Genomic DNA, 26,519 nt, shown 5'->3' with positions numbered 1-26,519 from the left:
CGTCAAATTACCCTTCCGCCTATGTGACATGTCGTTCTCCCAATCCTCCTAAACCTGGACATCCACAATGCTATTAGTGGAAACATACCCGTTAATTTCCCTGGCGACCGCGTGATAACCCCTCACCCACGCCCGCCCCCCCAATGTTCCCTTACCGGGCCAAGCCTGTTCTACTTCCCCAATTCTTTCTTACCCGCCTCCTTCTCCGCAGTATCGAGTGTCCCCCGCACTACACGTGGGTGCATATATGCATGTCCCTCTGCCAGGGTTCTTGTCTTGCCCCTCTTGTGAGTCCATTCTTTCTTCTCCTCCATCCTGCAGAAACCCCAAAGCTCTCTCTTTCCCCTCTCGCACCTCGGGCCGCTTCGGATCGAACATTCCCTCCACTGCGGAACTGGGCTGCTGCTGCTGCATGCACCATGCCACCCAGCGGCTTCAATGGAGATGATGGACAGTGACACGATCAATGAATCGTCCAGAAAGAGGTTGAGGACGAGCCATGCTGTAAGTGATTGCCTTTTTGATGGATCCTTATTCTTATTTTATCTTTTTTTTTTTTTTTACGCCGAGTCTCTATGGTTCTTGTATCTGTGCGTTCGACCTCCACGAATCAGTTTGAGGAACTGGAAATGTCTCATGTTGCACCAACCCGGATATTGAAACATCACCAATGTTATCTTCCGCCATGATTCGTTGACCCTTAGCTACCTCTATGGCCAGCTGTCTTCCAATCTTGGCTATGCAGATCTTGCCTCAATGAACCTATGAGTCTTCTGCTACGGAGCTGGTCCTGGTCGGCCATCTATCTAGCCGAATATAAAGAAGATTATTGCACGTACTGATATTGCGATTTCATAGTGCGATACCTGCCGAGCCCGGAAAATTAGGTACGTTGCAACTAAGATGACTAGGTCCGGGTAGTCCCAGACTCTCGGGACAGCGTTTAGATTAATGGAAAGCCCTGCCCAGATGCAACGGCAACACACCATGCGCGTCCTGTTTGGTATCGCATCAGGAATGCACATATGGGTCAGAAGCTAACTCGTAAGTCCCGCTCTGCTATCTCACGGCGCCGTGATCCCCGGCGTAGCACCGACTCCGGACCCTCTGGGATAGTACCAAGTCTGACGTTTGATGTTTTGTGCGCCATCAGGCGCGGGAAGAGTGATCTCATTCTCGAGGGCGTACTGAGGGTGGAGAGGTTTCTCCATGAAATGAAGGCCACCATCACCAGTCCCGTGTCCTCCACGTTCCACTTTTCGCCGAACCCTTCTCACGATGGAGTCTTCAAGGGTGCGCCGCTCTTTGCCGAGCACCGCCCATCTGTGGTGTCTCCGGCTCTCCGGTCTGCGTCGCGGGGGTCCTTCTCCGGCTCTCCACTCAACGAGACGCATCATCCGCAACGCACACCCCTCTCTGAGACACAATACCAGAACAACTACGAAAATGCCGTGCTCGATTCCATGCACACGAGCACCACCGAGTCCGTTCTTCAGTGGCCTCACTTCGATGCTTACTCGGCCATGCGGGCCGGGTATGTTTCCATCTTCCACCTCGAACAATCACGACAGGCGGTCAAGACACGATCTACAACCATGTATCCTTATGTGACGTCGGAGGACATTGACGGTATCATCGAGTCGTTCGAGCACACCATCAACTTCTGGTATCCAACCATGTCCCGCAACCAACTTGAACAGGTCCGCATTCTTATCTCGGACGGCATCCCGGAAGACGATAGTATTCTAGTGTGCCTGGCGCTTTTGACCATGGCTTTGGGGTGCGCCGGTCAGGTCACTGCGGGTTTGACGACAGGAGAGGTGTTGAGCGGAGAGGAACGAAAGAGGAGGGCGGCAATGAAGGCGATGGGTGACGTGTACTTTGACAGCGTTCTGAAGAAGCTCCATGTCGTGCACACCAATGTGGGGAGCACAGCGACGCACTGCTTGTTTTTCACGGCGTAAGCGGCGCATCGTCTGAGAATGGCTGTTCTTGCTGACCTGGTTCTCAGTATGTACTTTGCATTCCTCAGAAGACCGTTGCAGGCGTGGGAATACATCAACGCTGCTTCCGCCAAATGCCTTTTGCTGCTTTCCTACACTCCCGAGTCCGAGTCGGCCGAAGACCAGGAGCGGATTCGCAGGATCTTTTGGTCTTGTTACATCCTTGAGAGGTAAACATCCCCCGTATTGCAAGCATAGCAAAGTGGGCGACTAACGTTTTCTCAAGCGATTATCTCGCCGAGCTCTCTGGGCTTCCCCAGTCTGGTATTGCACGCATCGAGTCGTCAACTCCTCTTCCGGGGGATTACAATACCCACCGGGACCCTCAGGTTGAAGAACAGTCCTCCATGTATTTTCTCGCTTGTATCTCGATGCGCCGTCTCTTGAACCGGGTTCATCAACTTCTCTACGCCCGCGGCACTGGTGCCGCCCTCGATCACGCGCGCTTCCCCTACGTCGTTGCCGAACTGAATCACCAGCTCGACGATTGGCGTGAGGTTCTACCGCCGGTCTTTGCCTTCAGCGTCGGATTTGATCAAGTCAATAATAGCCAGAGCACAGCGACGGACCATGGGGGCTTCCTGAGGCAGAGGTATCTGACCTGCAGAAGCGTCATTTACCGACCATATCTCATGTGGATGCTGAGTGGCATGGCCGGCGGGAACGGAGCCAGCTCCGACCTTCTCGTCAGTCAAGATGCCTTAAACAACTGCAAAGCTTGCTTGGATGCGTGCTTGCTGCATATTCTCAACCTGAGGGGTTTTGGTCAGACGGTCTTGGTTGATACGTGGATTTGCTCTCTTTCGTAAGTCATACACCCTCGATAGTGAAACCACGTACTCAATACTGATATAATACTGATAGCATGGCCGGTGCAATGCTTGTGCTACTTGCCGCCTGTCGTATCCCAGCGCTGAAGGACATGATCGGGCCTGAAGTCCTCGGAGCCGGTGTCCACTTGAGGCAGCTCTTGCAGGGCTGGCAGGTAGTCATGGGCGAGCCTACGTCTCCCAGCGTTAACCAAGCCATCCGAATCATTAGCGACGCAGATAGATTCATCAAAGAGGTCTACCAAGCGGGAGACTCCTTGTCTATGAGGTGTCAATGATTCGTTCATATAGGCAAAATGTCCGCAGGACAGGTCAGCAACAACAACATCAACATTCTCAGCAGCAAAATATGTATGGGTTTGTGAGCCATGTTTGGTGCACCATGCAGTATAAAGTTTTGAAAAATAGATTACGAACACACTCAAGCTGTTTTGTGTCGCTAAATAAGACTGAGTCGCTGTCGTTTGATGATTGGCTCTTGTAGCACAACCAGGGTATGTTCGTCGGGCTCTGACAGCCAGACTCTAGCAGCCAGGCTCCGATATGGCCGCAGACTACTGATAATACGCCAAAATCGAGCTCTGCCATACCCATTTCGGCCTCGCTAACACTCATTTGTGTGTGAGTTGATAAGTGTTCAATGTTGCCTGCCATGCCTTTAGAGGTCTACTTTGACAGCAACGACATTGCTCGACAAGAAGCCGGTGATGAATAACCATGCTTTCTTCTCGCCCTTCTCTTGACTCGGGTCAATCGCGACCAAGACCGCGGTTGCTGCCGAGCTGATTCTTGTCCCATCATCTTCGAACAAAATACGCTTCTCGTAGCCACCACGCGCAGTCGGCGTAACGTACCACACGATCGAAGCGATCTGGGGCTTTGGTGCGGTGGCCTGCTTCAGAATTTCAATCGGCCGCGACACACCCGCAAGAACGAAGCCGCTGGCGTCTTGGTGTTCGGAGCGGTAAGGATCCTCGAACCAGGACGGGTTGTCAATGTACGAGTCCATCGCGATGGTTTCGGCGAAGCTGATGCTGGTATTCTTGGGGTCCGAAGAGAGTTCGGCGAGGCAGATCTCCCCAGCGGCGGTGTTGCCGACGATGATCTCCCCAGACCTCCGACCATGGCCCAAGCCGTTGTTGTTTCGGAGCCCCGATAGAGCCACTTCCGCCTTGACACCATCGGTGGGTAGAAGGACGGACATCTCCTCGACCCGAACGTGGATGGCAGTGGTCCAAGACGTGACGGGCAGGAGATCCTCAATCATTCTTCCGACACCTTCTGAGTGGTAGTGGTCGTTCGTGACGTAGAACGAATACGGATCCTTGGCAAAAAGATCGTTCGGGTTTTTAATCAGCGGGTCAATGACGGTGCGCAGGTGCTTGACAGTGGATGACCCTAGGATGTGATGGAAGATCTCGACGCGCGAAAGAGACTTTTGGACAATTTTCTGCTCACTCTGGCCCCCGATCTTGGTAGCCAGGTAGTCTGGGTGAGGGACGTGATTGACTGCAAAGATGTAGACGGCCTCTGGCTTTTGAGGATCCGAAATGACATCGATACCGTGAGTGCAGAAGGTACTATCAAAGTTCTCAAACTTGAGGCGCTTTTGAGACATGTCCTATTCAAATCCATCAGCATAGTGTACTTTCACACGAGTGAATAATACAGCCTGGGCCTCGTACCTTGGGGTCAATAACGTGAATAGAGCCCTTCTGTTTGCTACCTTTGACTGGATCATCTAGGTGGCCTAAACCAGGGAACCACGCGCCACGCGTTGTCTCATTATCCTCGCAAGCCGTGAAGAGAAGCCCGCTAGGAACATGATGGTGGATGTCTTCGCAATGAACCGTGTCTTCGATGAGGACGAAGTCTCCGCTATGCAACACCGGTGTCTTAACAACCTCTCGCCCGATGCCGGTGAGTGTAGCTACACGTCTGGCAGTATCAAGATAAGTGTACCCCCCAAAGATGGCGAGGCCAGCCACCAGAAGAGACATTAACGCCGCCATTGTATGTCCGGAATATACTCGAACTATTCAGTTGGCAACCGAATAGCCGAGGCGTGCAGGTGATGATGATCGAGACCGCCGGATGCAGTCTCGGGATACCTCTTGGTGGTTGGATGAAATCTTATGCCAGTATGAGAACCTGCAGACCACGGCAAGCTTTCGCAAAGGATCTGATTGAGACGCGGAACTACGAGATGATGATGGAAGATACCCTGATGAGGGGGAACTCCGCAAACGGGAAGTCTGAGCAGGTGTTTGGGACGTCCCCCTCATCTCCGCACGACGGCGTTCAGGGATCTACTTACTGTCTGTGCAGACATTAGCATACTACGTCATTTGCGGAGACGATACCGTGTGGTTAGCGCCAGTAAAGGAAAACAAAATACGGATAGACTTTGAGTAAATGCCAGACCGTTGGAGGCCAGCCAACTTTTGGAGTAGAGCCTTGATGTGAGACTTGCTGCTTGGAACAAAAGGGAAAAGAGGCAGCTACTATTTCGTTCATCCAATCTGAAACCTTTTTCTTTGGCATATGCCATCAGACTGTGCAGAAGACCTGACAGATTATGCATAAAAGGAGCCAGTTCGCACAGCAGGCCCTGCGTGACAAAAAGAGTAGACGAATGACACTGCCAAAATCGTGAGTTCCGAAACCGAGAATCGAACTCGGGGCTATGCCTAACCTCTCACGAGATGAGAGGGCATCATGTTGGCCACTACACCATATCGGATATGACTGGTAGCAAAATTCTCACCGAGAGTGGCATATATTGGTAGATGTTTGTGGAGTGGTGTTGTGGGCCAATTATTCTCAGAGTGGAGTGTGCCGTGACAAGAGATTTATTTGACTGCGATTATAGCGTCTATCATCTTTGTTTATAACCTATCCTACCTACTGTCAAGACCGGAAAGAATACCCAGCCACATCTTTACGCTCCTATTGGGACATTCAAGATTCAAGTATGCAAAAGTAGTATTTGTTAAAGTATGACGGTCCAATAATCCATGAGTCCGTCCGACCATTTACCATTTCTGTTTCACCGCTCCTCGGAGCACCCACTTTCCTTCTCGGTTGGTGTCAACCCCCATTTCTATATGCAGCAAAATGCAGCGTATGAGTTGCCTCATGGAACCATCAGCTTTGTCAATACGCTTAGGGTATCTCTATTTCCGTCGCATCTCTTTATACTATGGTGGGCGCAAAAAGGAAAAAAGAGAAGAAAAAAAAACCACTGGGTCTTTTCCATACTGTCGCAGTTACGATCACTGGCTACCGCCGCTGGAGTATCTGTTGTCGCCCTTCTCGCGCATCTCCTTTTCATTGGTGATGGTCCGGCTGCCGAGTGTAGGCGAGGACTCAAGCGCGACGCCACCGATAGCGTAGTAGTGGCCGAACACGCGGCTCTCGAGGTCCTTGACGCCGCCGTGCTGCTTGTGGGCGACGCGGCGGAAGTAGACGCGCTTCGCCCATTTCCAGGCCTCCACGCCCACGAAGAAGAGCACGGCGCAGACGAACACAATACCCCACTCCCAGGTGATGGGCGCGTGCTTGAACACCGACGTGTTGAGGACGGGGATGTAGACCAGGGGGAAGATGGTGACGAAGCCGACGAGGATGGAGAAGAAGAGGAGCTTGTTACGCCATGTGTCGATGAACCACTGGGTGAAGTATTTGGTGCTCTTGGGCTGCATGCGGAAGAAGGACCTGCGCATATTGACCATCTCCCAGGCGAGGAACAGGGCGAACCAGGTCAAGCTGGCGAAACAGGTGGCGCGGGCGCGGAAAACCGTGTCGCACTCCTCCGAGTACGTGTTGTTGCAGTTGTTCCCAAACCGGCCGTCGCCCCAGCCGAACATGACGAGAACGAAAGAAGCCAGGCAAAGAGCGGCAGTCCAGAGGCCGTAGAAAAGCATGTCGAGCATCAGCTCCCAGGTGAAAACACCAACCTTCATCTGTTAATTATAGGGTTAGTGTCATGCATTGGGTGAGTGGATGTTAGGCAAGGGGGAAAGCTTACGTCCTGGGGAGGTCTGTCCATGATATCGGGCGCAGCGACTTCGAATCCGAGGGCCATGTCGGGAAGACCAGAAGTGATCATAATGATCCACATGACTTCGACGGGGGCCAAGGGGAACACGGATAGGCCGCTGTCGTCCTTGAATATCAAACCAACGAGAAGCGTGCAGGCCTGGGCGACGTTACAGGCTAACACGTGGAGGACGAACTTCTGGATGTTATCAAACATGCGGCGGCCTTCTTCAACGGCGTTGAGAATTGAAGCAAAGTTGTCGTCAGTGAGGATAATATCAGAAGCCTCCTTGGCCACGTCAGAGCCGCCCTCGCCCATGGCAATACCGACATCAGCGCGTTTCAGACTGGGAGAATCGTTGACACCATCACCGGTCATGGCTACGAAGCGCTGGCGTCTGTGCAGAGCCTCAATCATGCGAACCTTTGTCTGGGGAGCACAGCGAGCGACGACCAGGGGTAGGTGGGGGAGCTTGTCAATGTCGTCGTCGGTGAGCTTGTCAAAGTCGTGGGCCGCCATGACCATAGTCTTTGCAACGTCTGCCGAGATCTCGTTCATGCGCGTAGGCAGAATGCCAACCTCGAGAGCGATGGCGCGAGCCGTCTCGGGGTGGTCGCCAGTGAGCATGTGGACGCTAACCCCGGCCTCGTGGAATTTCCTGACGGAGGGGGCGGACTCGGGGCGGGGAGGGTCGTAGAGGCCGATGAGTCCGCGGAAGGTCAAGTCCCTCTCGTAGTTCGCGCGGTCCAGGTTCTCGTGAGCGTCGACAACGCCAATATCGGGCTTGCTGGCGAAGGCCAGGACACGAAGTCCGAGGCGGGCGAGAGCCTCCATGTTGGACAGGATATCCTTCTGGATATCATCGTTAAGCTCGACGACCTCATCGCCCATATGGATGGTAGGGCAGGACGAAATGACGCGCTCAACGGCCCCTTTGGTGAAGAGCCAGGTTTTGTTTCCTCCCTCGACCTTGGTTTCCCTGTCCTCAAAGATGACGGACATCTTCTTCACGTCAGAGTCGAAAGGAAACTCGGCGATCTGCTTCCAGCGGTTGGCCTCGCCCGCCAGGCGGAGACGGTTCCAGTTGAATCGAGAAGCAAACACCTGGATGGCGATCTCAGTGGGGTCGCCACGGGCGTGCCACTCTCCCTCTGTGGTCTTGTGGACATTCGCCAGGTTGGCGAGGGACGCGACGTTGAAATAATCAGTAAGAACAGTGCACGACTTGACACGGTTCTCGGCGTCGGCGTTGGAGAAAGGCTCGCCATCGGCCCCCTTGGTGCGGAAGTCAATATCCTTGGGCTGATCAACACTGTGTCCGAGATCTCCGACGGTAGGGTTGAAGGGCTCGTTCGTGCTGCTGATAGAGAAGGTCCCCTGACCAGGAATCCAGGCCTTGCGGACAACCATCTTTCCTTGGGTGAGTGTTCCAGTCTTGTCGGAGCAAATGTCTGGACAAGGTTAGCGTGAACCGTTCATTATAGGAGTGATATGTCCTACTCGTGACGCCACCAAGAGCCTCCAAGCTCTTCAGCTGGCGAACAATAACGTGGCGTTGAACCATACGCTTGGTACCCGCAGCCATTGTTATGGTCAAGACGACAACCAAGGAGGCGGGAATCATGGATAGACCCGTGGCGACGGCGTAGATAATGACCTCCTGCGTGGTGTTGAACTCGTTGGCCCCTAAGACGATTATAGCGCACACAACGGCGATACCGAAGAGCAGGATTGCAAGCTTGGACAGCTTTCTTTGGAGAGGTGTTCCAACATTCACTCCAAGGAAGCGACCGACAGCGTCAGAAAGGGTCAAGGTCCATGCCTGGAGGTAACGACCAAAGCTGGCGGAGCCGTCCTCCTTACGCTTGACGTCACGGCGTCGAGAGTTCTTGCCTCTGAGGGCGGCGGCAATCTGTCCAATCTCGGTGTACATGCCGGTGGCAAAGACGATGCCACGAGCGCGGCCCTTGGTGACAGTCGAGGAGCTGTAGGCCACGTTCAGGCGGTCACCAGGACCAGTCTCGTCATCGAAGGTCTGGGCAGCTTCTTTGCGGACGGGAAGGGACTCCCCAGTCAACAAAGCCTCGTTCGTCTCAAAGTTGACGGCCTCAATGATGCGGGCGTCGGCGGGGATAGTATCACCGGTCTTGAGCTCAACCATATCACCAGGGACGATCTCGATGGTGGGTACGGTGATGTTTCGGCCCTCACGGACGGCCTGAGCGGTGGGGGAGCTGAGAGATCGAAGAGAGTCCATGGTCTTTGCCGCCTTGAACTCCTGATGAAAACCGACGGTGATATTGAGCAGAATGACGCCTGCCACAACACCTCCTTCGATCCAGGATCCAATGCCAAAGGAGGCGCCCATAGCCAGAATCAGAACCTAGGCAAGGCACATTAGACGGGGATCACGGTGGAAGCTCTTTGCAATAACGAGGAAGACATACCAGTGTCATAGCATTGGCGATCTGTCCGATGAAAATCTTCAGGGGCTGAACACCCGCTTCTTCGCCGAATTCGTTGCGGCCAAACTCGTCGAGGCGAGCCTTAGCGTCTTGAGGAGTCAAGCCATCGTCGGGGTTGGCTCTGAGCTCCTGGATGACTTGCTCGGCGGTCAAGGCATGAGCCGGACGGGAGATGGGCTTGTTGGACTGGCCCGAGACGTGGTTGGCCATCGCCTCGGCCTCAGGATCTTTCTTTCCCATGATGAAGAGGGTTACTTATCCGTTGTAGCGTAAGATGAACGCTCGTTTGGTGCAAGGAGGATATGGTGTTTGCGTTGCTATATGCGATGACCAGGTGTGATGTATCCGGGCGGTGCCAGGAGTGGTGGTCGTTCGACCCAGTCGGAAACGAGGGTGTTGTTAGTCTCGTCTGACTGGAATTGCTGTATAGAACGGGCACAAGTGTAAGTGCTCTGCTCTTATCCGGGTTCAAGCACTTCTACCCCCTCAAGATCGAGAGAAAAGGCAAGCATAGGAAGGAAGGATTGCAACAAAGAGCCCTTGGTAAGACGATCTCTGATGATATCGAGTAAGATGGGAAACGAAAAAGTCAAAATCCCGGGGGGGCTTGGGAGAAGATGTATGGCCTGGACTCCCGGAATATTGTCTTGTCACTCGGCTGTATGCTTTCATTATATGATAGGCAGGAAGTGTGGGCTGGTCGTAAGGCACCCACATATCTCTCTCTCCATGGCCCGCAACAAGTGCGCTCGTGGGCATGTTCCTCCAGCCTTGGCGGCTCTGCGCGGGTCACATCCGCGGGGACTCCAGGTCTTGCATGGAGTTGGAGTGTCTTGGTATTTGGGAGCCCGAAAGCCGGCCAGCGGGCACGCGGGTTGTTTGATAGCACGCAATCCGGATCTCTCGGCGGGAGCTCTACGCTCCCGCCTGCCATGTTGAGTCCGCCCAGACTCTCGGCAGCGGGCCTCATTCTGAACAACTTGCTGCGTCGAGAGGCGTATAGGGACTATGGGCGCCGTAATGGACAAGTCTGTTGGGCCCGCCCGAGACAAGGGAAAGGAGGGGGTCGGTGAGGCATCGATGCTTTCGGTGATGGATGGCTGCGCCCAGACAGATAGGAGACGAGAGTTTCGTGTATCTCCACTGCATCTCGGCCACTCAAAGACCATTCTTCCTTCCAAGAAGCAGCCAGTGTGGGGGGTTCCCATCCTTCTAGAAGACTGCTCTTCCCAGGGGTTCTGCCAAGTCTGCAGTAGCGTTCATTCTCGTGTTGTGTGGTTGGACATGTAGTCCGCAAATGGTAGCGCCTGGAGGCGACGGATTTGGAGTCGGCCTTGCGGATATCTGGTGTATCCCCCCCCGCCCCCTCCCCCCGCCTCACTCAAGGAATCTGACAGGCCTGGTTGTAACTGACCCGATTCCGGGGTGTGTCCCGGTAGCAGGGGACGACATTGTTGGAGAGGACATGGACCGACCGCCGGGGCAGTGACTGCGCCGGTTGCAGGGGCCTTTGACCGGCCAAGACAATGCCAAGGAGCCGATTCCTGGGCGGAGCAGTTCGAAGCCCGCGCAACTGAAGCTAGATAGAAGCACCGGGGTGGAGCAACCAAGGCGCCATTCGTGATTCCTCCCACTGCGATCTGCCCCCCTCTCCTCTGTGCCGGGCTCGACTTGTTCATCCTGCCGCTTCAGCTGGTCAGCTTACGCAGTAGGGCTGTGGCACGCGAAGTACCAGCCTCTGATTATCAGTGACGCTCATGAGTAAGGGACGTACGCACCACACGACGCGCGCGGGCGGCCTCTGGTAGCTCGACACAAGTATAAAGCGCCGTGTTTTGTCCCGGTCCTGGCGAGGAAATGGAGGCTCTGTGAGAGCCCTTCGGCGCTGTGAGCACGCCGGTGCCATGCAAAACAAATAAAAATCGACAAAGGGTACCCCGAGACCATCGGCCGCTTGTCCAACGTCTCACCCGTTGACACCCGTTGTCGAACCAGTTCGGTGGACTCCGGCTATCCCTCGACCCGAATCAACCCTCTCCGTTCACACCATTTCTGCGCCGCACAGCACGAGTCCTATCTTCGCTACCACCTCACATCCTCTGGCCGTCCTGACTTGCTTCTACAGGAACCGGGATCCTGTTCCGGCGTGGCCGACTCACGACGTCCCGGGCACGATACGGGCGGGAGGTGGGGAAACGGGTCTGCCGAGAAACACAGCCACCCCGAGTGAGGTGCCCAGACGCTGGGCGGGCGGGAGGAGAGGAAATGTTGATTTGGGGATTCCGAGTCTAGAGGACTCATTGAGTTGTGTCGAGAGATATCGCAAGCCACTCAGATAACAGGATGAGATTTCTCTGGGCAGCAGGGACAAGACCTTGCCCAACCCGACCCCAGGTATCCAGCTGCAGCGACGGTATCATGCCTGCGCATGTTTACGGGACACTCGGAATGGGGGCATGTTCTGCTAATTTTGTCGAGCATGCCGGCCCTTGATTCATTCTGTGGCGTGAGCAACAACGGTTCGTCGTATTGGACGGCGGACATCTTGGCCGCTCCGAGGTGGGCACGAGAAGTGGACTGCGGACGAATATGTTTGAGCCTCTGGTGGGCCAGTATGCCAGCCAAGGAATGACGGGCAACTTGGCATGTCTTGGCCATTGTGCTGGGCGCCGGCGCCGCTCCTCCAGAGTCCACTTTCCTCTCCTCCTCCAGCGTCGCCGTCGGCCCTTTTACACTGCCTGTGTAGCTGTGGTCGGTGGTTCTACCCATGTAGATTCCCCAAGGCCTCTGTGGGTTTCTCTACGGCGTTTGCTGGTCGTTTTCATCATGCTGATAGCCTAGCTAACGTACGGTTGCAAGGCGGCCTCTAAGGTTGCACAGCTACACAATGATAGTCTAACGTAGTCAGACAAACACAGCTATAAGTATGTATTAACTATGCCCAATACTTAACACAATATTAGCTGATACCGGTAGCCTAACTGAGGGGCAGAAGGAGATCGGCCACCTCCCCCCTGTCACCCCAGCATTCCCCCACCCAACCATCCACTGTTGAGTTTCCTTGACAATCGACCCCTCCATTGTTTCGTCTTGATTTCTTTCTTTCATGTTTCGTCTTCTCTGCACGTCTGTGTGTCTGTGCTATTACCCAGAAGACTAGACTCCTCTCATCTGTCTTCTCGAGGCAGGGCAGGAGACTCCTTTACCAAGGATACCAAGGCTGGTAACGCCTACAATGTTTACGTCACAGGAGAAGACTATCTAACTCTCCTACACTCAGCTAAGACTTGCATCACAACCAGCACTTGAGTTGCTGGAACCTACTGCCAAGCGTCTTGGAATACGACGGGCAACATCGCCGGCATTGTCGCTTTGGAAGGATCAGTGAGGCGCGGGGCTGGGAAGAAAGAAAGCGTTGGAACTGGCGGTACTGGATTCCGCCATTGAGCCGCCAGCGATGGGGACGGAACTCTGGGCGCCTAGCGGTGAAGAGCGCCATGTCTTGATAGGCCAGCTGCGAATGGATGGTCTCGATGCCGATGACCAGACTCTCCGCGCTTGGTACATCGTTATTGCAGTCACCCGTGCAACCGAGCCATATGGTACAAGCTTTGTATTTGTAGAACCGGACACTTCTGGAAAGTGTTGGCTGATGATGGCTCTACCTGTCACCTGATCAAGACTAGCTTTTAGGTTGACTTCCCCGGCGGCGCACCCGGATCCCATTTAGGTACGGTCACCAGCTAACAACAGCGCGCGGTCCGGTACAACCCTCACTGTTCTCACAGCGGTCTTTGCATTTACTCAGTGCTGCCACTTTTCTGACTTGAGCCGTTGAACGACCACAGGCGCCAGGACTTTCCTGCCAGCAACAACTTGGAAGATTTGCGAACGTGCCGGAACGCGTACGCTGCGACTCGAACTACAGAGATCGTGGTAAACAAATATCTGCTTGCCCCAGAGATTCGCATCGATTAACCGTCCTGCGGGGATACTGAAATGCACCCCGCTGTGCCAACGCCAGTCGGATGGAAGAATTCGGAATAATCCTGGTAGCCATCTTCATGGTCCTGCTCGCCTGTGGGCTGCTGCACAGATCGTGAGAAGCCCATTCCGCAATCGAATGAACCGTGGCAGCAGCTGACATGTGCACTCCTTGGCAGAGTTCGTCTCACGTACATACGCGTGCGAGATCATTCCAGATACCACCCCAGGGCATCGCAGTTTCTAGACGCTCGTCGCAACCTGAGCACAGTAACGGAGTGCACGAGCGCTTGCCCCGAAAAGCAGGACCTCGAGTCGGGCCTCAACCGACATGATGCGGAGCAGGAATGGTGAGTATGCCTCCCGTTTCCGCCGGCCGCTGCTTCGAAACGGCGACACCGCCAAATGCGATAGTTTGCTTGAGCATGTGCTCCGGAGCCGACAATAGCAGGCGAGGAAACGTAATATGCGAGAGGGAGCATTATCTGTCGCTGCCTGCTGACTTCCTCTCGCCGGTATCTGTAGTCCCATCTGCATCGAACCACTGTTCCTCCCAAATAACACGAATGTGACCGGAGCACAACCGATGCACGTTATGCCGTCGCAGATTCCCGGCGGGGCTGCCGGCGTTCCATCTGTAGAAGGTAGCGGAAGGCAAACCTGGCCGACTCAGCACATGACCGGAGACGCAAGCGAGGACCGGAACGCGAAGCCGGCTGCGTCCAAGTGGGAGATATTGGTAGGGCGACTGTGGGGAAAGTCGCCGGTCAAGACTTGTACGAAGCTGTCCGACGACGATATCTTGACGCTGAAGGGTTGCCAGCACGCTTTCCATGCCAAGTGTCTCTCGTCATGGTTTCTGATTCACCGTTACGACTGTCCCGTTTGCCGGAATCCTTATTGGCAGTCGCGGGAGGAGAAGGCCAGGGTAGCACATGCACCGCCGGGGTTGGGGCCGGGGCCGGGGCCGGGGCTCGGCGGGGGAGACGACGAGCCTGGGATTACTAGGCCGGCCCCGGCTAGATCTGCCATTGCACGGCTCGCGATGCCGGTTCTGTGAAACTACAGCAGTATGTCGCATTTCCCATTCTTTGATAGTTCGCCTCAAAGGCACCCAGTCGAATCGGGTGGAGGGCATGTGCGGATGCTATGCTGTGTGCGTTGCCAGCTGTGGTATTCGGCAGCGGTGCTCAGCTTAGCGATATCGTAATTCCATCAAAATTGAATGTCGAAGACAAGTCTACACGGATATAACGTTAATTATTCGTCAATTGATTGCTTGCTTTCCCGTGGCCTCTGTGAATTCTTTTACCCGACAATGAAAGAGAGAGGGAGGGAGAGAGAGAAATAATAACGCAGTCCCGGTAAGTAATTGCGATAGGAAGTAGTGAGTGTTGAGGCATTGCGTGATCCTGTTTTCACCTAGCTGATAGTTGGTATCTGACTGAAATGGTACCTACTGTCGGAAGCCGAAATCAACTAGAGACGAGTATTGCGGCCCCCCGAGATAGGTAATTGGTCAAACGGATAAGTAGCTCTCTCTGCAAGCGCAAAAAGACGAAAGGAAAGAGTGTGGGCGAAGACTTTAGTTTCGGCAAAACGCATCTCAGAATGAAGGCAGCGGCCGGTCCCGATAATATCCTGGCAAAGCTGGTTTGGTTAGACAAATGAATGATGGGAAGCGGGGATGAGTCTGATGATTAACAGCCGTCAGTCACATTGGCTCTGACGTGTCTTGCATCCAATACTTTGGCTTACTTTTTATGCCGTCTATAAGTTGTCTTGGTATCTTGATAACGAGTACTTGTTCAGGTTATCCAGGCGGCGTGTCTCAACTTTACCCCAGAACAGCGACAGCGACCTAGGTAGCGGGAATATGATGAGGCAGATGGGCCAGGGCGGAGCTTATGTTCCTGAGGCCGGTCAAGAGCCTGGAGACTGATTAGGCGTACTGCCTATCGGAGGTCACAATCAGACAACCTTGGGCGATAGAAAAGCACTGACTAGCGCGGGCGATCGCGGTGATTTGGCAAGCAGGCGCGATCCCTTCCATCACGATGGGAAGTTTGGTAGGATGAGGTCATGGGTAAGTATATGAGGCTGAAATGTATGTAGCACGGTACATAGTAGTGGGTGGGTACCTAGTTTGCACGAACTACTTACCTAACTTAGGTAAAGGTACGTACAGTACAGCACAATTGTGGCGTGAGTGGGCCCGATGAGGAAAGCACTCTTGGACTCACTCCGCTGTGGCGCGCCTGCATTTTCCCATCTGCTACGGATATTTGGACGTGAATCTGAGGATTGTTATGTACAGGCACCTATAGGTGGTTTGCAAATAGGTAGGTAGGGAGGAAAGAAGCAAGGGTGTGTGTGCATAGCATGTGCGGAACGGGCCACACGCTCCTTCCTTCGAATCGAGAACGTGTGGCGGCCGGTGGAGAGCGAGTGCAGTCAGAGTGACGTCGAGCCTTCCCGTTTGGCGATTGGTTTCCGGGGTGGGAGATGACGCAGTGCCGACTTGGCCCGTGCGTACTGTCTCGTTCGTCTGTTCGCATTCTGAAGGGGCAACGTCAATACCTATGCTGACTTGGCTATAGCGCTTTTGCTTTTCCCCGCCAGTATATACCTTCACAGCATGACCATTCGAGTGTACCAAATGAATCTCATGGCTACACTAGATGGATACCTAGGCAGGAACCCGGGTGTGTAGGTTTTTAGTGGAAGATCCTCTGCTCTCTGGACGTATTGTATGTACATCTCGCTACGATACGTGCAAAGGCCGTGGAAGTGCCCACATCGAAATTTGACCTTCTGTGTGTGATGATCACAAATGCTGCTTGCTTCCTTCTCCTCGTTCAAATTCCTTCTTCGCTTCTAGCTACTACCCAAGCCCCGGCCCTAGCCCCCTCCGTGTCAAAGTGCGGGATCCAAAGGTACCTCTCTCCCCTGATGTAGGTAGGTATTCCATCTCACTCCTTCGGGTCTAGGTCCTACTGGCTGACCTCATCGATCCTTTCTTCTCCTAGGTACGTACGTCAGGTAATACGTCGTTCGTCCCACGTACCTCCTACCCTCGAACACAAAGAGCTCATGTCCCCCTCGTCTTACCCAACCCCCTAGGTAAGGGGACTTTCTAACTAGCTTTGGTTCTGTCCTATCATTATACCTGTGTCTACCTACCTTCGGTAGATGGGTACTCTACCTAGGTCATCCACTCTTCTACTCCACGCTACGAAATCGCAACCAACCTTCTGTCCTCTGCCTCGCATCTCTCCGTCCAACTCACTTTTCTCCTATCATTGCCTCCCATCACAAACAACACCGGCTTCTCGCTGCCGGGTTCTTCGTCTGCAGAATACAAACCCATCGTCGACTTTCCCCTCTCCACACGCACGTCTACACCAAGAGGTACGGTACCTACCTTGCTTAGGTAGTCGCCTGATATGTTGGCGTACCCTTCAGTCTACCCATGGTCCATGTACGTAACTTGCATCCATCTGTCTCTGATACCCTCTTTCCTCGTCTGCTCTTGCCTCGCCGTTCCCACCTGACTAAATATCCACCCTCTGATTAGGTAGGTAGTCTCGCATACCTAATCAATCAATCAATCTCATCCTGGGAGCTGCTGCTGCTGCTGCCCGCCCTTATGTGCCTGCACCATTCCTCCCCTCACCTGATCCGCTGCCCACCGCCCTCGCACCCGGTTGGTTGTTGTCTGCATGAGGAGCTTTTCTTCCGCCGCAACCAAACTCCTCCATCCACCTCAGCAATTGCTCCGTGACGACAATCTTTTGCCAACACTCGTCCTGCCCCTGAGCTCATCTTTCGCCCGTCCGTACCACACCCGCCCATCCTTGCCCGCCCACCCGCTGTCGCCCCTACTTAAGTTCTACACCGCCATGGCTTCCTCCAAAACTAAGCCGTCTGCTGCCCCCAATGGACCATCCACCAACAAATCCGCCGCCAAACCCGTTTCCGATAAGCCTGCCCCACGCCGATCCGCTCGGAATCTGAGCGACGTCAAGCCTGTCACCGAACCCGGCGCCGGCATGCGCCCCACCCGTGCTGAGATAGCAAAGCAGCCACCCGCCAAGCGCCGTCAGCTCCGCCGCAACAAGATGTCGGTTTCCCACGATGGTGTGAAAGGCGCCGTGAGGGAACTCGGCGAGATGGAAACCCGCCTGCAGAACGCCACCAGAACCTCACGCCTCGCCATTGAAGCAAGTGTCTTTACTTCTTCTCACAACGACCTCACCCCGTCAGAGAACGGTGCCTGTATATCTCATTTGGATGCCATGGCAACTGACCCCGAGGAGTGCGCTCGGAAAGCTGAAGAAGAGCGTTCCGGTACCCCTGACGTGGACGCCGCACCAATCATTGGCCCAGAAGGCGAGGCCGCCGTCGGTGATGTCGAGGATGACAAGATCCGCGCTGAAGACGCCCCCGAAAGAGGCGCTGCGAGAGAACCGCCAGTCAACAGTGATTACTTGCCTTTGCCGTGGAAGGGAAGACTGGGTTATGTGAGTTCTGCTTCAGATATGCCACACCTATGCTCGGTTGCGTGCTCCGGCTAACCCCCTTTCCCAGGCCTGCCTCAACACATACCTGCGCGCTGCCAACCCCCCCGTATTCTGCTCGAGGACTTGCCGCATTGCATCCATTTTGCAACACCGCCATCCATTAGCAGACCCAAGCCAGCCAGAACACTCAACCAAGAACCGCCCCGATGAGACAAAGCCTGCCGACATCCAGCGTGGTCAAAAATACGTACAAGAGCTCGGGTTGGCCAATGCGAGGGATATCCCCAAGATGCTTCGCTGGAACGAAAAGTACGGCATCAGATTCATGCGCCTCAGCTCCGAAATGTTTCCTTTCGCCAGTCATGAGGAGTACGGTTACCGTCTTGCCCCTTTCGCTGCCGACACCCTTGCCGAAGCGGGCAAAGTGGCTGCTGAGCTGGGGCATCGACTGACTACACATCCGGGCCAGTTCACACAGCTGGGTTCGCCTCGCAAAGAGGTCATTAACGCTGCAGTCCGTGATCTCGAATATCACGACGAGCTGCTTTCGCTGCTCCGCCTTCCCGAACAGCAGAACCTGGATGCAGTCATGATCTTGCACATGGGTGGCACTTACGGTGACAAGCGGTCCACCCTGGACAGGTTTCGCAGCAACTATGCCGGCCTGTCGCCATCTATCAAGCAGCGCCTTGTACTGGAGAATGATGACGTTTCCTGGTCCGTCCATGACCTTCTGCCGATATGCGAGGAACTGAACATTCCTATGGTCCTCGACTTTCACCACCACAACATTATATTCGATTCGAGCCAACTACGAGAAGGCACTCAAGACATTGAGCAACTTTTCGAGCGCATTCACGCGACCTGGACACGCAAGGGCATCACGCAAAAGATGCACTACAGCGAGTCTTGCCCTGGTGCCATCACGCCCCGTGATCGACGAAAGCACTCGCCGCGTGTACGGACGTTACCCCCTTGCCCTCCTGATATGGATCTCATGATTGAGGCCAAGGACAAGGAGCAGGCTGTTTTCGAGCTCATGCGCACATTCAAGCTTCCAGGATACAATGCAATCAATGACATTATCCCATACGAGCGATTAGATGAGCTTCGCGTCAGCAAGACCGGCAAAGCCAGGAAGGAAAGCAAGAAACAGCCCAAGAAGACGAAGAGGAAGGCTAAGGATGCTGAAGACGATGAAGACTCTGACGAGGTACCAGAGCCCGGGCCCACAGCTGTCGAAGATAACATCGTATCTCCTGATGATTTTGGGATGGGAGGGCCTCAAAACAGGGTTTACTGGCCCGAAGGTATGGAGGAATGGCTCAAGCCTAAGAAGCGAGAGGTGAAGAGGAGTAAGTCGACAAAGTTGGTAGACGCCATAAAGCCCGAGGTCAAGGAGGAGGAGGAATGATTCTTGACTCTGCGCAGTTGTCCCGCATAGGATTATGCTTGCTTGTACGATAAAAGTATGTACGCTACTGGCATAGCATGTCGCGATATTGGGCATGCTTCACCTGTGATTACTAAACATATCAAAATGCATGTCAAAGAAAGCCCTTGTGACTGATGTCTATTCGTGGGCTTGAAGCTCTGAAACATTTGTGATCGGAGGGATCGCCTCCACTTACTTACTCACACAGACAGCTAAATGAGGGGAACTCGTCGCCTGTATGGCGTGGGAGAGTAAGGGCAGTCGTGCCGACGGAAGGAATTTCGACAGCACGGAGTGGATCAATTGCCCCTCAATCCTGACAGAACACCGCAACCGACTCCGGGCCGACCCCGAAGCCAACATGGGTTGGGCCCGGCGAACCGCATCCACCTCGCCCCTACACCATCCAACGAAGTATTGGTTTTCGAGATTTCAAATCGCGCGAATCAATTTAGCCGGACAAGGGATAAGTTTCGGCTGGGAAGCATATGGCTACACGGAGAGTGTGTATCATTCGCCAACGGGCATTGAGCTGAGGGGGGGGATTGGGTTTGATTGAGAATCCGATAGCACAATCAATGTGGTGACGCCAAGATTTAAAACCTGTTTCCAACTGCCGACCTCAGATGCGTAGTGTGGTTTAGGCGACTTGAATTGCTTCTCGCAGCCGACTTTTACCCACCTGGCCCAAGAAAATTGAGAGAGAGGGTTATCCAGGCGATCAAAACGAATGGTGACAGGGACGAAGTTTTCCCCGTCCGGAGCGAAATGGATTCAGTTGCCAAATCAGATTTAGGTTATGGTCGGTAAGCGCTCGGGTTAGAGCAAGCTCTCTTATATACGTCGAAGCGGGCGCGGCACCTGGAAAGCTTGGTCCGCTGCGGGGCGGGAACGATGGAGGGAAGAGGGAGGCGGGAGTGTCACCATGCCATTTTATACAGACATCGAATGGGAGAGAGAAAGCATATCGCGGGGTCGAAACGTGCATCTCGAAGGGCTGGTTGGTGCAACCGTAACCCTAGGCAGTATCACGACTAGACGGGCTGTTATCAGCCAATTCACTATCAACTCACAAGAGTTCCGATTAGCAGAAACTCGCCATGTTACTCTGGCCTCCCCCCTCCCTCCCTCGAACGAGATTAATGCTTTCTAGGTCTGTTGTCTGAATGACACGCTGTGCCTGAAATCGTCCCGAATCTGAGACACACTCGCAAACACGCACTCGCACTGACTCTGCCGCGCCGGCATCCACGGGAGCCAAGGACAGACGCAATAAACAGGAAAAAAACAGGAGCAGTGGCTTTAGAATCCCGGCCGGATATCCCATCTTCATACGAAAACGGACAGCGCATCGACATGAAAGAGGCGGCAGTGAACCTCCACGACCCGAACGTCACGTTCGAGGAGTATCTCTACTGGGCCAGTGTCACACGCGCCGAGGAGAGCCTGGAAAACGAGCGGTTCTTGCAGGCCCAGGGCCCTTTGACGTTGAAGAGGGTGATCAAGGACCGGTTCAGGAAGGGCGATGAGCACGAGGTGTTCCAGAGCGGGGGCGGGGACGCGGGCGCGGGCGCGGGCGATGGTGAGAAGACCGACCGTGATAGCGACAAGGCTATGCAACCCGCGGCGGAGGGCGACGGCGGCGCAGTCACGCCCGAGGAGTGGAAGAGGGCCAGCCGGGCGATGAGGACTGCGGGGTGGGGGGCGATATTCTACCTCATTACGACGGATATCCTGGGTCCGTTTTCGACACCGTGAGTCCAGCATCTCTTCCCGGGTTTGTCATGGAGCTAACGGGCTGTCAGATGGGCCTTTGCGCAGATGGGCTACGGGCCCGGCATCGCGCTGTTCACCGTCTTCGGCGTCATGTCATACTAGTACGTTGGCCACCCCAGCCTCTCAAGCGCGATCGCTTTACGGCTCTCTGACTTGCAACCAGCTCCGGCTGGCTCCTCTACAGGTCCTTCCTAGGGCTCGATTCGGACCGATACCCGCTGAAGGGCTACGGCGACTTGTACTTCCGCGTCTTCGGGGCCGGCGCGCGGCACGCCGTCAACTTCGCCCAGGCCCTGCAGCTCCTGCTGTTCGTCGGCGTGCTGATCCTCGCCAACGGGCAATCCATCTCGCAGATCTCCAAGGGCCCCGACGGCGGCGCGGGCATCTGCTTCGTCGCGTGTCTGGTCATCTTTGTGGCGGCGGGGTTCGTGCTGGGGCAGGTGAGGACGTTGCAGCGGTTCTCGTGGGCTGCCAACGTGGCCGTCTGGTTCAATTTGTTGGTCATCTTCATTTGGTGAGTCGTCCCACCCCAGAGCCCAGGAGGATGCGGGCTTGGGGGGGGCTACTGTGCTAATTGGACGGGGAAACAGCATGGGCGTCGTGGCGCACTCCCCGCCAAACTTCGCCGCGACACAGGCCTCCTTCGGAGACGCCTTCGGCCCCGGGCCCGTGGTGACCTACGCCGGCACTCCACCTCCCGGCAGAGCCTCGGGCGGCTCCGGGTTCCTGGGGTCGATGAACGGGCTCAACCAGGCCGTGTACTCGTACGGCGGGTGTCTCATCTTCGCGGCCTTCATGGCGGAGATGCGGCACCCGATGGACTTCTGGAAGGCTCTGCTGTGCGGCGAGGTCTTCATCTACCTGTGTTACCTCATCTTCGGCCTGTACGTTTACTCGTACCAGGGCCAGTACGCCTTCAACCCCGTCACGCAGGGCCTGTCGCCGTACTGGTGGCAGACAGCGACCAACATCCTGGGGCTGGTGACAGGGTTGATCGCGGCCGGGCTGTACGGCAACATCGGGATGAAGGTGCTCTACGTCGAGCTGCTGCAGGAAGTCTTCGGGGCCCCGCCGCTGACGGAGACAGCGGGCAAGGTGCTGTGGGCGGTCGTGATCCCGGTCTACTGGGCGCTCGCCTTCGTCGTGGGCGCCGCCGTGCCGCAGTTCTCGCTCATATCGGGCTTTATCGGCGCGCTGTTCATCCTGAGCTTTACCTATACGCTGCCGGCGCTCCTGGGGCTCGGGTTTTGGATCAGGAGGGACGCGATGGTGCCCGAGGAGGAGACGTTCGACCCCGCGACGGGGCGGTACGTGTACGTCGACGGCGGGTTCCGGCGGTACTGGAGGGGGTTCATGAAGAGGCCCGTGTTCAACACGTGGAACGCGGTCTACATGCTAGGCGGTCTGGTGACGACGGGGCTGGGCATGTATTCGTCCATCGAGGGGCTGATTGAGGCGTTCAACGGCAAGTCTCAGGCTACGAGCTTCGGGTGTAGTAGTCCGGTCTAAGTTATTTCGCATGAGACATGCAAGCAAGTATGGTCGACTTGGTGGCAATTTTTCATTATCTTATCTCTTACTGTGGTCTTGCTCATTCGTCTTAATTTAGTATCATCAGTTGCGAGCCTGTTGTACTTTTCGGTCCCTCTTCTTAATGTGATAGCGATGCCCGAATGTCCCTTAAGCTCGGGCAAATCTTCTGCATGTTGCGCAGAATATTACGCCCGGCTTTCTATCGTCATTCTCATCTGAGCTTCCACGGGTTGGCAAGTAGAGCCTCCCTTGGTACAACTGTCGGGATGTCGGGCGCAACGCCGTGGCTTACAGCTTACAGCAAAAAGAGTGTAGCGTATCTGAAAACGCTCGGCTGGCAACGGTTTCCGACTTGAACTGGGATCCGACCCCACCGATCATCGCATCAAGCGGAGCTTAGCTCCGATATCTCCCCTTGGTGTAGTTGGTTCATCACGTTCGACTGTAATGGTTTATCCCTTGTCATCGAAAGGTCTCTAGTTCGATTCTGGAAGGGGAGAGTTTCTTTTTTTTTCTCCCCGTCTTGTTGAACGAGTGATGAGTGTCTGCCGATTCAGTCGATTACCGGTATCCCTTTGTGAGTCCGAGTACCTTATGCAAGCTAAGGTTGTGCGGCTCCTGCTTGAGTTTTCCATCATCCCGCATAAGCTTCCAACATGGCTTGATCGTGAGTCAAGTGTCAGTGGCTTTGTCTCACTGCTCCTCCTCCCCCTCGTCCTCGTCCGCAGCAGCCACGACGCAGGGAGAAGGCCTCACCGCTAGCAGGAGCCAGAACACAATGAGACGGCGATATGCCGCTAAGTCCAAGCTCGACGGTGGCGGCTGGCGACGAACCCAGCCTGCAACAAATAGTCGGTGTATGTATTTCTGCGCTGTGATGATGCATCCTCCCGACCCTTAACGAGCGTTGAGCTCCCTTTTCGTGAAATCTACCCTCCCAAAATCGCCAAATACTTGTTGACCCAGTGTTGAAAACATGGTCTTTCCAGTGTGTGCCCGTGCAAACCAAACGCCGTGTATAGAAGATTAAATGGAACATAATACCGCCACAGCCACGCCTCGCCTACTTCTTCAATCCCACCAAGCTGAGGAATTCGTTGCGAGTCTTCTCCTTCTTTTCGAAAGCACCCAGCACGCAGCTGGTGATTGTGCTCGCCGTCGTCTTTTGCACACCGCGCATGACCATGCATAGATGGCTGGACTCCATGACGACAGCCACACCCTGCGGCTTGAGGATCTCCATGATGGCGTAGGCCACCTCCTTGGTCAGCCGCTCCTGGATCTGGAATCGTCTGCTAAACATCTCAGCGATACGCGGCAGCTTGGAGAGGCCAATGACCTGATTCTTCGGGATATAGGCAATGTGCATCTGTACATATCTGTTAGTCGTCGCTTGGGCACAGTGATAACGGTGCAATCAACGCACCTTGCCGGTGAAGGGCACGAGGTGGTGCTCGCACATGCTGTAAATCTCAATGTCCTTGACAACAACCATCTCGTTGTGGCCCTCCTGGAAGATGGCGTTGTTGACAATGTCCTTCACATTCTGCTGGTAGCCGCGGGTCAGGAAGAGCATGGCCTTGGCATAGCGTCTCGGGGTGTCAAGAACGCCCGGGCGGTCGGGGTCTTCGCCGACGCATTCAAGAATCGTGCGGACAGCGCCTTGGAGTTTTTCGAGACGAATGGCGGCTTGCTCGGGGGATTCTTCGAGTCGCTCGCGGGTTCCGAGACCTTTAAGAAGGTGCGCAAGTTAGTCAATTGGCTGCGCGAGGTTGGGAATGGCGTCGAGTCCAACTAACTTGGGCGGCTCAGGCCATCAAAGTCAATCACAGGGCTCGGCGATCTGGTCACTGTCCCTTCATTCTTGGTCTTGGACTTCTTCTTAGACGGTTTGGCGGTGGTTGTGTCGCGAGGGTCGCGCGCCGGCTGGCTCAGACTCGCACGGCGCATCTTCTTGGAGACATGGCCGTTGACTTTGGCATCATCGTCGCCGCCTCTGCGCTTCTTGGAATCCCGCTTACTGGACTGGCTTCCAGTGTCGGCATCGCTTAGGTCACTTGAATTGCTGTAACCATTGTGATGGTGTCTGCGGTGTTTGTGGCCCTTTCGTTCTGCAACCTCGGATCGAGTCATTTTGTCGTCGTCGTCGGTTTCTGTGATGCCGGTGACCAAGATCGGTTGTGTATGAGGGAGGAAGGGAGGGAGGGGGATCACTCCGCGAGAACGAGCCCGAGTCCCAAATTCCCCCAAAGATGACCCGCCGAACTCAATATTTCGGGAGGGACATCGGAGCAAAAAATTCGGTTACGGCCGGCCTTATCTTATCGCACTGTCTCCCCAGTACTCCGTACCGTACCTAGGTAGGTAGGTACCTCCCTAGGTGTGTAGGTGCGTAGGACAGCTAAGGTACCCACTTTCCTGGGGTGTTTCGACTCAAGGGTCCAAGGCTTACGGCGCCCTCTCAAACGCTCTCTCATTGTGTACCTGTGCTTAGATACGTACCTCAGTACTCCGTATCCGTTCTTGCCTCCATTTGAGAAGCATTGGTCAGGTGATCCTGTCAGTGGTACTCCGTACTCAAGGCAGCTTAGTCATTCACACTTTCTCCGGCAGCCCGTCGATCGCGGCGCGACTTCACCACTTTCCCCGTTGCTTCTTGCGCTACTGGCCAACGTGAATATCCATTTCCATTGACCACCTCCACGTCCACCGCTGGACTAGCGCCTGCTTCGACGAGCTCCCCTTTTCGAATTCCGAAACAAACTCCCGATCGTCTTTCTCATTCACCCGACGAATCCGACGAACTCGGTCGCCCGCTCAGCGACTTTTGTTGCTCTGCGACCTGGTTGGCTGCCAGCTATTACCATTGCCAGTCCACCACCATGGCTTCTCCTCCGTACTCGTACTCTCCGACGGCGCTCTCACCGCCATATCCTTCATCCGCGCAGCTTCCCTTGTCGAACAAGAAACGCGCTTCAGATGGCGCCCCCCCGGGATCTGCTAAGCGTCGGAAAGCCTCGACGCTTTCCGTCACATCAGCCTCCGCGCACCCACTTCGCCAGACCTCCTTCCCTCCGGAAGCCGGTTCGCCTTTTCCACGTTCACCCTCGGCAGATAATGCGAGCGTCGTCAGTGGCAGCCAAGCCAGTGCACCTCCTAAGAAGAAGCGCGGAAGGAAGCCCAAGAACCAGACAAATGTGGAGACGAGAGAGCAGACGCCCTCGCTTGTCGGCGGGCGGGCGCCTACAACGGTCAGCGGCACGGGCGCCGGAGCTGAGGGTCAGGAGGACGGTGCCAACGACGATGATGACGACAACGACATGCGCATGGCGCTGGTGGATTCTACGGTCCGGACGCAGGAGCAGAAGCAAGAGGAGATAAGACTCCGTGCTATGCTCGTTGAGTCCTTCGACCCCGAACAATACGATCGCTATGAACTCTGGCGTGCAGCCAAATTGACAGAGTCCGTTGTCAAGAGGGTAAGTCCCGTCCCGCAGGCCGATGTCCCGCAGTCGCATCGCGCATTATGCTGACGAGCCCACAGGTTGTCAATGCGACCGTCTCGCAGTCAGTGCCTCCAAACGTTGCTCTCGCCGTCAAGTCGGTATCCAAGCTCTTCATTGGAGAGCTTATCGAAAGAGCTCGAGACGTGCAGGGCGAGTGGATCAAGGCTACAGGCGAAAAGCAGTCCGAGGCACCCACGCCTCCGCCGAAGGACGAGGCCAGCCAGACCCAAGCTGCCAAGGAGGACAGGAGAGGCCCTTTGCGGCCGGACCATCTACGTGAGGCGTGGCGACGGTACAAGATGTCGGGAGACGGAGGCTGGGTGGGCATTCAGGGCCTGTGGCACGAACAGCAGCAGAGCGGAGTGGAGAGATTTCCCGTCCGGACCGGTGGGCGGCGGGTTTTTCGGTGATACCAGTGTGGC

General features: G+C 55.1%; 9 protein-coding genes and 2 non-coding genes across 11 annotated transcripts; 6 read left to right on the top strand and 5 right to left on the bottom strand.

Moving 5' to 3' along the window:
• Nucleotides 1-166: 166 nt before the first annotated feature.
• LY79DRAFT_557653 (C6 zinc finger domain-containing protein) lies at nucleotides 167-3,181 on the top strand. Its single transcript, XM_060558108.1, has 7 exons — nucleotides 167-504; nucleotides 859-887; nucleotides 970-1,044; nucleotides 1,154-1,960; nucleotides 2,012-2,173; nucleotides 2,230-2,808; nucleotides 2,868-3,181. Exons 1-7 carry the CDS (start codon nucleotides 439-441, stop codon nucleotides 3,109-3,111), a joined length of 1,962 nt encoding a protein of 653 aa, XP_060412924.1. The 5' UTR covers nucleotides 167-438; the 3' UTR covers nucleotides 3,112-3,181.
• A 310-nt stretch (nucleotides 3,182-3,491) lies between these two features.
• On the bottom strand, nucleotides 3,492-4,845 carry LY79DRAFT_517905 (serum paraoxonase/arylesterase; the record flags this gene model as incomplete). Its single annotated transcript, XM_060554980.1, has 2 exons — nucleotides 3,492-4,454; nucleotides 4,519-4,845. 2 exons carry the CDS (start codon nucleotides 4,843-4,845, stop codon nucleotides 3,492-3,494), a joined length of 1,290 nt encoding a protein of 429 aa, XP_060412923.1.
• A 645-nt stretch (nucleotides 4,846-5,490) lies between these two features.
• Nucleotides 5,491-5,576, bottom strand: LY79DRAFT_t164. The gene has a single exon. It is a non-coding gene; the product is annotated as a tRNA-Glu (tRNA).
• A 532-nt stretch (nucleotides 5,577-6,108) lies between these two features.
• On the bottom strand, nucleotides 6,109-9,580 carry LY79DRAFT_517991 (potassium/sodium efflux P-type ATPase; the record flags this gene model as incomplete). Its single annotated transcript, XM_060554989.1, has 4 exons — nucleotides 6,109-6,798; nucleotides 6,864-8,326; nucleotides 8,376-9,258; nucleotides 9,323-9,580. 4 exons carry the CDS (start codon nucleotides 9,578-9,580, stop codon nucleotides 6,109-6,111), a joined length of 3,294 nt encoding a protein of 1,097 aa, XP_060412922.1.
• A 215-nt stretch (nucleotides 9,581-9,795) lies between these two features.
• On the bottom strand, nucleotides 9,796-10,615 carry LY79DRAFT_259310 (uncharacterized protein). The gene has a single exon (XM_060551925.1). The coding sequence runs from the start codon at nucleotides 10,546-10,548 to the stop codon at nucleotides 10,012-10,014; it is 537 nt and encodes a 178-aa protein (XP_060412921.1). The 5' UTR covers nucleotides 10,549-10,615; the 3' UTR covers nucleotides 9,796-10,011.
• A 2,602-nt stretch (nucleotides 10,616-13,217) lies between these two features.
• LY79DRAFT_259210 (uncharacterized protein) lies at nucleotides 13,218-14,657 on the top strand. Its single transcript, XM_060551924.1, has 3 exons — nucleotides 13,218-13,439; nucleotides 13,504-13,674; nucleotides 13,850-14,657. Exons 1-3 carry the CDS (start codon nucleotides 13,369-13,371, stop codon nucleotides 14,382-14,384), a joined length of 777 nt encoding a protein of 258 aa, XP_060412920.1. The 5' UTR covers nucleotides 13,218-13,368; the 3' UTR covers nucleotides 14,385-14,657.
• Nucleotides 14,658-17,459: 2,802 nt separating this feature from the next.
• Nucleotides 17,460-19,368, top strand: LY79DRAFT_609500 (UV-endonuclease UvdE-domain-containing protein). Its single transcript, XM_060561925.1, has 2 exons — nucleotides 17,460-17,847; nucleotides 17,915-19,368. Exons 1-2 carry the CDS (start codon nucleotides 17,497-17,499, stop codon nucleotides 19,259-19,261), a joined length of 1,698 nt encoding a protein of 565 aa, XP_060412919.1. The 5' UTR covers nucleotides 17,460-17,496; the 3' UTR covers nucleotides 19,262-19,368.
• A 943-nt stretch (nucleotides 19,369-20,311) lies between these two features.
• Nucleotides 20,312-22,993, top strand: LY79DRAFT_557610 (transmembrane amino acid transporter). The gene is made up of 4 exons (XM_060558107.1): nucleotides 20,312-21,036; nucleotides 21,088-21,159; nucleotides 21,222-21,572; nucleotides 21,649-22,993. Exons 1-4 carry the CDS (start codon nucleotides 20,639-20,641, stop codon nucleotides 22,565-22,567), a joined length of 1,740 nt encoding a protein of 579 aa, XP_060412918.1. The 5' UTR covers nucleotides 20,312-20,638; the 3' UTR covers nucleotides 22,568-22,993.
• Nucleotides 22,994-23,000: 7 nt separating this feature from the next.
• LY79DRAFT_t166 lies at nucleotides 23,001-23,091 on the top strand. Its single transcript has one exon. It is a non-coding gene; the product is annotated as a tRNA-Tyr (tRNA).
• A 412-nt stretch (nucleotides 23,092-23,503) lies between these two features.
• On the bottom strand, nucleotides 23,504-24,868 carry LY79DRAFT_259141 (GTP cyclohydrolase I). The gene is made up of 3 exons (XM_060551923.1): nucleotides 24,391-24,868; nucleotides 24,018-24,322; nucleotides 23,504-23,960 (listed from the first exon to the last, which is right to left on the bottom strand). Exons 1-3 carry the CDS (start codon nucleotides 24,722-24,724, stop codon nucleotides 23,655-23,657), a joined length of 945 nt encoding a protein of 314 aa, XP_060412917.1. The 5' UTR covers nucleotides 24,725-24,868; the 3' UTR covers nucleotides 23,504-23,654.
• A 605-nt stretch (nucleotides 24,869-25,473) lies between these two features.
• On the top strand, nucleotides 25,474-26,507 carry LY79DRAFT_591209 (uncharacterized protein; the record flags this gene model as incomplete). Its single annotated transcript, XM_060561247.1, has 2 exons — nucleotides 25,474-26,070; nucleotides 26,136-26,507. The coding sequence occupies 2 exons, from the start codon at nucleotides 25,474-25,476 to the stop codon at nucleotides 26,505-26,507; spliced, it is 969 nt and encodes a 322-aa protein (XP_060412916.1).
• Between the last annotated feature and the right edge of the window lie 12 nt (nucleotides 26,508-26,519).

This window comes from Colletotrichum navitas, assembly GCF_030913465.1.
Source record: "Colletotrichum navitas strain CBS 125086 chromosome Unknown LY79scaffold_40, whole genome shotgun sequence".
NCBI classification, from domain to species: Eukaryota; Fungi; Ascomycota; class Sordariomycetes; order Glomerellales; family Glomerellaceae; genus Colletotrichum; species Colletotrichum navitas.
Note: the sequence above shows the minus strand (reverse complement) of the source record. Positions and strands in the feature narration are given on the sequence as shown.